The sequence below is a fragment of the Salvelinus sp. IW2-2015 genome, unplaced genomic scaffold (genome assembly GCF_002910315.2).
Source record: "Salvelinus sp. IW2-2015 unplaced genomic scaffold, ASM291031v2 Un_scaffold925, whole genome shotgun sequence".
Classification (NCBI taxonomy): domain Eukaryota; kingdom Metazoa; phylum Chordata; class Actinopteri; order Salmoniformes; family Salmonidae; genus Salvelinus; species Salvelinus sp. IW2-2015.
In genome coordinates, this window is record NW_019942650.1 from 32,483 (window position 1) to 41,469 (window position 8,987).

Sequence of the window (8,987 nt, forward strand, 5' to 3'; positions counted from 1 at the left end):
AACAAAAGCATCAGAAAGATGTTTAAAGTAGCCTAATTTTAAACGTCCAAAACTTTCAAAATTAAAGTCCCCTATACTGTCATGTACGCTAGCTAGACAACACTGTGCTATAGTCCACTTCATATGTTTTATTTCAGATATGGTCTTTCATCTAAAACTATTTTTAGCACAATTGAATAGTTAATGCAGCTGAATATAGGCTATGCCCTTCAAACTTTTTTTATTTAGACCTATTCATGTGTATAAATTGTTAGTAAAGATAAATTTGAATTTTGATAACCGTGATCACTGTGTTTGTATCCRTCAAAATGCATTCAGTAGGGGCTTTCCACTTTATTATAAGACTGATCTGTTGTAATGCACCTGCAGAAATTATACAAAGTAGAGTCAGTGCCATGGCCGACCCCAAACYACCACATTATTTAAAAAAAATAAACACCACAATTTAGTTTAACAGCTAACAAATTGAAAATTAATCCCGCATATCACATAGGGATTATTTCCCAGGACAAATGGGCCCTTATGGGTTTTGTTTTATGATGTCTCAGTGAACTGCAAAAGCAGAAAGACAGAGGTGTTTTAATGGATACTCGGACGCCCAGATGTCATATTAATTATTACACTCGGCTATGACTGGAACCCTCGAATAGAGGGAGCGCTCTGCCTGCCTCTGGAAGATCTGCAGTAGAAAAAAGTCTTTACAAAGCGCTAATTGGACTCTGGAACCGCACTGACAGGGKATGSTAGATASGTTTCAGAAAGCCGACGATGGCGAGGGGGCTGGGGGAAACTGAATAGAACCCACGCTTKTTTTCTAAACTCTCTTGCTGTGCAAAAAAAAGGAGGAAAAAGAAAAGAAAAGTTGGTGGGGGCTGGGTTCTTCAATGCAGGCTTGATTTTGAATGCCACAGCCAACACAGAAAAATTTCACAATTTACCCCCTCCCCTCAAACACACACACACACACACACACACTTATCCCCATGAGTGGAGTCGGTTGGTTTTGTTCTGAGTGAAAGACATGTTCTATTATGCTGCCCTTTAAAAGAAAACAAAATTGTCGAAATACACTGTGTCGAGTCGTTACTGTAACAAAATAGGGTGTATCAAATCATACACAAAACATCCTCGAATGCGTCCTTCTTATGGCCCCTTCTCAGATTTACCCTTCCGTTRCGCCTCTCCGAMGMTGATGATTAGCTCTAGCCTAATGAAAGTGGYAAATTCGCCTCTGCTGGACAAAGCTRCATTCTTCGAAAGACGAAGCATTCAAATGCGGTTGTAAAAGTGTTAACAATAAACMGTGGGTCATCCAAGACTGTGGGGTCTGCTTGTGCCTGCCAACCCGAKAGTGTTCKAAACAACTTACAGTCAATGGGGTCTATAAGGTATACCTTATAGTATACTGCCCATACTTTATGGACAATGCAAACAACTAAATCTCAACCTGGGTCCGTCAGAGTTTGAGAGCTGCGTTTCAGCACTACTTCTCGGTCCACTTGGGAAATTGGTTATCTGCATGCGTAAAAAGCTAGTATAGTCTAATAGGTTCGCTTGTTTAAGTTATTTAAAAAAAAAGATATATTCAACAAACCAAAAAAAACAACAGTTGTTTGAGTCACCCATAAAGGGACACGTTTAGCTCATTTTACGCATAAAATGAAATTACGCCTTATTTGTCTTTCGACCTCGATCTTATTTTATATTCTATCACACTGTGGCCAACTTTTATGTACAAGACCCTCAGTCTCTCATTCGCCATGAAACAATTCAATATATCTAGTATATAATGTTCATTTCTGAACCATAGACGCTCTATTTTTATGCATTTTATATGAGGAGCATTTTGGAACCTTTGCGCMTAATCATGCGATCCGGTGCTAGATTTTCAAAGCAGAGTTGAATGAAAACTAACATTCTATTAGTGCTCAAAACTCTCAAGACATCTGGAACAAGTCGGCATGCTGCAACCAGTTGTGCTRTGGTGACTGTTTGTTCAGTGGTTCAAGTGGCACGCGACCGGCGTACGCATTGCAACAGCATAGGAGCCAAGGTGAATACAACTAGCACGAGGAGGAGGCGTGGTCAGGTCCAGCGCGTGGGGCTACCAGTGTATAAGCCTCGCTACTAGCCTTTATCAGGACTCAGTTCAGACTGAGGAGTGTGCGAGGCAGAAGCCCACAAGACCGCCCATTAAACACGGCTAAAGTGAGCATTAAGCCACACGTGAACGCCACGAGCAGGACGCACTGCTACGGATCAATCCAAAGAAGAACTCTGAGATTCTCTGCAGCTCTTATTTTTATTTTTCAATACGTGCCAATGGACATCACAGCAAAGATGGAAATAAATGTGAGCCAGCAGCACTTCATGCCGCCCTCCTGCTTCTTTGCTGCCGCAGCGCAGAGTATCCAGCTCAGCCCTACCAGCAGCCAAGGGAGCGGCAAGTCAGCATCCAAGGTGAAGAGACAGCGCTCATCCTCGCCTGAGCTGCTAAGATGCAAGAGGAGGCTGAACTTTGCCGGCTTTGGGTACAGCCTGCCGCAGCAGCAGCCGCACACTGTGGCGCGGCGGAACGAGAGGGAGCGCAACAGAGTGAAACTTGTCAACAATGGCTTCGCCACTCTCCGGGAACACGTCCCCAATGGCGCGGCCAACAAGAAGATGAGCAAAGTGGAAACGTTACGGTCGGCGGTGGAGTACATTCGCGCACTGCAGCAACTTTTGGATGAGCACGACGCGGTGAGCGCAGCGTTTCAGTCCGGGGTCCTGTCGCCCAACAACTACCCCAACGAGATGAACTCCATGGCAGGCTCTCCAGTGTCCTCCTACTCGTCCGATGAGGGGTCCTACGACCCTCTCAGTCCCGAGGAGCAGGAACTCCTGGACTTCACCAACTGGTTCTGAGCATCAGCCTATAAGGTACGAATGTTTTTATAATAGGCCTATCATTCATATTCTACAAGTACTGTATTATGCTTTGTTATAATTAATATTTGCATTATTATGTTTTCAAGATCAACTGAAAATAACTGAACTAATGTCTTACCTACTTTTCTTGTTCGTTAATATAGGAATATGGATCAATTGAATGATGTAAACTCTCAGCATGCGCTCGGGAGGATCACAGAGGAGCTCGCACCTTCTAGAACAAGACGCACTGAGCTGGCGTTCTGCTCCGGTCGTCCACGAACCAGTCCACCTAAAGGAACGGCCTTGCAATCGGAGAAACTGCGGACATGCAGGCCAGTGTTGAGCCAAGCGCCAAAGGACTAAAAAGAAAACGGGCTTTCCATGTCTGACAGCGTGGGAATRCAACCTTCCAGCACATTCGCCCACGAAAACAACATTTCAAAAGTGATTTACAACAGCACACAAAACATTYTTTAAAATGTTGTTCTCAAACTATGCTTAATCCAATCAAAGAACGTCAACCCTTCTTTGTAAACTCCTGTGACATTTAGTTCTAAAATGCTTCCAATGTGTGGATTTTATTATATGAAATTCTATATCAAACATGTTTTTSAAATATATCAAGATATTTTTGTATGTAAAGAGATTTTTTTTAGATGTTTTCTTTTGTATATATTTATATTGYTAAGTTGCTCTTACCTCTTGCCTATTTTAGACTTGTATAATYCTCTGCAGCTGGCTATTCTGTGTATGGTCATTGATTAATGAGGTTTCAAGAAGGGGTTTGACACTCCAACGTTTTATTTTAGCACCAATGTGTCTTATTTAATAGGAAATACATGTTATTGTATTTGAGTTCACAATGATCAGTTCATGAGTTCACGATGATCAAAGGTTATGCAGCTATTGTCCAAACAGAGCACAATGGCGATTCATTGTCTATTGCTATACTGCCAGCTCCACACTGCCTTTACTTATATCATGTTGGTTGAAAAGAGAAAAGCCTATAACCATATTTTCTACACTCTAGACTCATAATAAAACATTTTCTAGTATTTCCTTTTGTACCTCAAAATTGTACGTTTGCATTTTACATTCACTTTTAGTTACAGTGTGTTTGACTGGAGATGGAATGGGAGAAAGGATATAGGAGAGTGGGGGATGAAATATATTTCTGTTACATTTTTTTAATAGAAATATAACCTATTTTATGCACACTTCCACCAACGAATTCATGTCATATCACACATTTTACGCGCGTCTCCATATGCGTAAAAAAACCAGTACATTCTGTAATATAAGGTATTGACATACAAATAGAGTAATACAACAATAGTAAATTCGATTCCTCAAGAATCCAATAGCCCTGTTTATAGCCCGAGGACACTTAATGGGGTGATAATACATCTCGCCTGGCGTTAGGCTAGCTGAGACGTGTCATGAATATTGGAGCGTTGATGCTGCATGTCAATTCTGTTGAGCACCAGCTCAATGCTGCAGCGCGCAAGCGCGTGCATATCAGAGTGAGAAACATATGTAGCTACAGCCCAGCACCCAAAAATAGCACTTGAAAAAGTCCCAGTTGTGACAATGGCTCCGTTAATCCGTCTATGCCATCCTCTCAGTGAAATCGCTTACAATAAACTCTAAAAACAATTTTAGTAAACGAAACTGTATAAATAACAGTGAACTCTATCAGCTGACTATGTTTTTGGAACCTCTAATATATTGTGCAATTCTGTAAAACAAACAATCCTATTTGTAATTGAAACCAATTTATTTCGTTGACAAAGCATCAAAATTATGATTCTGAATCATATAGAACTTTAGGGTTTAAGCTCTGAAAATAAAGTTAATTGCAATGACAAGAAAAAACGTAAAGCTTGAAAAGTTATTCTCGTTTAGCCTACGTGTAAATGATCTCACCTGTGGTAAGTTGCAGGTGCCTACAGGGTAAAAATAGACATTCAAACAGTTTTGCAAAGAGCACACATAACATTCTGCTTCATTGCACTCTGTAAATTGTTAAGGTGCCAATATATTTGACCGCAATTGTAGGCTATATATTGAAACTGACATTAAGCATAATCAAAGGGAAGGACATCATTTGTAGTTGTTTGGTTATATTCATTACAAAAGTTGGCAATTGGTAGGCTTGTTTGCCTTGGTTTGTAAGATTCAATCAATGAAACAGAGACCGATTAAATATTTTAGATGACAATATGTCTAGTTCAGGTACCTATCTAATCCCTGAGGCCAAGAAGCATCGAGTTTGACAGGTAGGGACTCGTTTGCTTCGAGGCGCGTGCCTGGTTTAATGAGTGAATGCCGTTGTCTAGTGGTAGAGGAGACAGCGCATTGAATTGGCTGACGGCGTGTGCCTTTCCTACAGCAGCGCGCGACTAGCACTCAACAAATGCCCTTGCGAAGAAAAAAACAGTTTGGCTGAAGTTAATAAACCATTTGTTGCGTGCAGCTGCCAGGGGGAATATCGTCAGAGTGTGCCAGGTATTGTTCACCACTATCTCTAGCTGAAAGGGTTATTGCTCAGCAGTTATTGCTGTTACCACAATACAGTATACAATTCATTGACACCAAGATAAACAGCATAGCTGATGTTTCATTCATTATTTATCCGGTAAAAATGTAGCCACATAAGAATATATTCGAAAGCTTGGCTACTAGTCCTACATTTTATTTGAGTGGAGCCTAGTACTACAAAAGCCTGGGTATTGTGTATAATCCACCATTATCTAACTCTAGGTGGACAAATACTGATTTTAAATCTATTACTGAGACCAAGTTCTTTATAGACAGGACACAATGTGCATTTTCTGATGGTGTTAAGTCAGGTTTCCTTGATATTACGAAAGGTGTCCCACAGTCTTCGATTTTGGGTCCTGTACATTTTACTAACTACGGTATATAAACAATATTGGTTTGTCTGTAAAAATGTGTATCCTTCACTTGTGTGCGGGCATACTGCTGTGTATTCTGCTGCCCCTTTCTGTTGACAAGGCTCTGTCTGATCTTCAGTCTGCCTTCATTGATTTACAGAAAACCTTTATTGACCTCAAACTAGTATTAAAGTATATGTTTTCTAGAGCACATGCACTTTAGATTGTGTTAACATCGATTGTGTCCCTGCATGCAAATATCTAGGCGTCTGGATAGACGATGGGCTGTCTTTTAAAAAGCATATAGATGATTTAGTGAAGAAGCTGAGAATAAAATGAGCTTATCCTGTAGAAAAAAGTCCCGCCTCTCGCTTAATAGTAGAAAGCAGATCATTTTACCGACGTTCCTACAGTTCCTAGACTATGGTGACATCATCGATATGAATGCAGCAGCCACTTCATTAACATCTTTAAATGCAGTTTACCATAGCACTTCATTTTATTACTGGTGACAGGTTCAGATGCATCACTGCATCATTAATAACCTTTAGACATACGAGTCACAGCACCATACCCGGTCTCAGGGATGGCTTACTCTGGAAATAATGCTTTTAGTTTGTTAGCACCTCACGTATGAAACAATCTACAGAGTTACGGATGTGGTGTGGTGCCTTTTGGGGAGTTCAAATTGTTGATTGGGGACCTCTTTGCTGAGGAATGTGATTGTTTTTCTTGAGTGTGTTTGTAATTTTGTATAGGCCTATTTGTATTATATTGTATTTTGTAAATTATGTATATGCTGGGCTCGCTTGGTAAATAGACCTTGSTCTCAATGGAACTCCCTGTTAACCTTTTACTGCAGTGGGCTAAGTCAGGGTCACACAGTCWTTCTTGGTAGTCTTAAACAAATCTACTGTACTTTGAAACAAAAGTACACACCTCACACACGGTTATGGCCTTAAAAAAAATTATAATTAGGCAACTGAAAATGTATTACATTTTGAGTTTGCATCCAAATATTATACTTTATATACATCACAGAAGATTGAAACACAAAACCATTTGACATAGAAACACAGAATTTTCGTTGTAATTAAAAAAAAAAAAAAATTATGAAAAAATAATAACATTCCACCCATGATTGCACTAGAGGGCGATTTGATKATTTGACTGCAGGAAAGGGTTACAATAAAAGGTAAAATAAAAATAGAGCTTACCAAGAAGGGCACAAGACACAAAAGCGACAGGCAATATGTTATAGCTCTCTTTGATACCCTTATTAGGCATCATAGAATTTCTATGACACAGCTACCCGAAAACAGCAATGAATGGTCCGAACAATTCCGTGACCGCCTGTCAGAGTGCGTTAACGCTTTCCTCCCCAACTCTGTCAAGCCTGAGGGAAATTAAATAAAGAACTGCCATATCTAATTTGTAATTTCTTGCCGGACCCTCTCACTTAAAGCTGAGGGAGATGATTGAAAACACATAGGAGATTTAGGTTAGGTCATGCTTCATTTATTTTATTTTCATAATGCCACATTACTCAGTTACTAAAGCGGTGGAGAGCCATTATATTCACCACCCCTATCTTAAAAACCCACACAAAGGTTTGGCATAAATCATGCATTAAATCAATGCTTAATTTGTGCAAAAGTTCGAAGTTGCACCTGCATCTTGCATTTTAGGATTTGGTCCCCCATGAGCATCAATTGTGTATCCCTTGTCTAACTGGAGTCTAAACGTGTTATGTCCCTATTCAGTGCATTACTGATCCAGCATGAACCGCAACTGAAAATCCCTGCATATTTCAGTACCATAGACAGCACCATTCTCAAGCTTAGACGTCCACCTTCAGTAGGCTATTTATAAATGCATATTCCAAAGGGTATCTCCAAAGTCCTTTTGAAGAAATGTCTCAGAATGTCGACCTTGTTACATGAAATGTGCCCCCCCCCCCAAAAGAACATCTCAAAAACAGCTGTAAGTGCATTAGCTATCGTTTTATAAAGGGAACCCTGGAACCCTGTTGCCACAGTGTGTGGTAGCTAATGACAGATAGAGTTCAAGCCTGTGTAGCCGATGACATCACAGGTTGCTGGAGTCATCCAGTGGGTTGGCGATGACTGAGTTGTGGATTAGGACGAAGAGGGGCAGGTACGCCAGGAAGTCCAGCAGGTCCAGGGAGCTGATGTGTCGGAGCTCCTTTTTGATGGCTTCCTCTTGTTCTGGTCGGATGCCCCCAGCCTTGAGCTCCACTAAGAGCTGCTCTGCGCTGATACAGCCCTGCTGGGCCACAGCACCCCCTGTCTACACCTCCAGCAGGAACAGCTGCTGTAGAGGGACAAACACCATGTCAATACAGGTGGAAAAAAGAGAGGCCTTTTCAATATGCAATGGTGTGGACTTGGTTTAGACAGGGCAGAGGTGTGTGTGTGTGTCTTGTGTATGTGTGTGTCGGTCGGTGTGTGCCTCTCCTAGCGTCTCATGTTACATCGGCCTGTTTCTAGTCTTGTATGAGTGCACCTGTTTGCACAGTTAAATGCATTCTAGGTAATAATTGGGGGGAGGGGGTATAATCCTCTGGCAATCAGCCCATTTCTACCCTCCAGCTCCTGCAGCCCAGTTAACAACCCTATCCCTACCACCAGCTCTATAATTACTAAGCCTTCCTCCACCTAGACCAGGCTCAGTTTCCACACCCATGGCCACATGCTTTCATGTTCCRTATGTGCCTTTCAGCAGCCRRGTCGGCCTGCCCTCCCCATTTGAATGCGACGGGCTGCCTTGCCTCTTGTGAATGGCCATCCTATAACCCTGGTCCATCTGAGATGAGTGGTAGTGTGTCTCAGGGCTGATTAAAGGGAGGGAGGGGCGGAGCGGCGCGGGAGGTACACCGCTGGYCACTTTAATGAGATTAAGGCCCCGCAATCCATGAAAGCGAAAAGGAGCCTCTCTCTCTCTCTCTTTCTATAGATGCACTTGGTCCTTCTGGAAAAAGCTAGTTTTACTAAGCTTTCATTTGAAATGCTCTTCAAAGTGTTTACCAAGTCTTTATTTCACTGTAATTACCCTCCCGGGGCCATGAAAGAGGGAGAGGTACCGCGGAAGAGATCTTGTGATGTAAGCATGAAAATACCTTCATGAGAGTGATTATGGTAAATGTTAAACTATACA

At 41.6% G+C, this 8,987-nt stretch overlaps 1 protein-coding gene across 1 annotated transcript; it reads left to right on the forward strand.

The window, feature by feature from the left end:
* The first annotated feature begins 2,140 nt into the window (after positions 1-2,140).
* On the forward strand, positions 2,141-3,968 carry ascl1a (achaete-scute family bHLH transcription factor 1a). Its single transcript, XM_024136486.2, has 2 exons — positions 2,141-2,922; positions 3,075-3,968. The coding sequence occupies exon 1, from the start codon at positions 2,323-2,325 to the stop codon at positions 2,905-2,907; it is 585 nt and encodes a 194-aa protein (XP_023992254.1). The 5' UTR covers positions 2,141-2,322; the 3' UTR covers positions 2,908-2,922; positions 3,075-3,968.
* Positions 3,969-8,987: the final 5,019 nt, after the last annotated feature.

Bases quoted from the DNA above. Each gene is read 5' to 3' on its own strand.
- ascl1a (XM_024136486.2), top strand. From the start codon at position 2,323: ATGGACATCACAGCAAAGATGGAAATAAATGTGAGCCAGCAGCACTTC.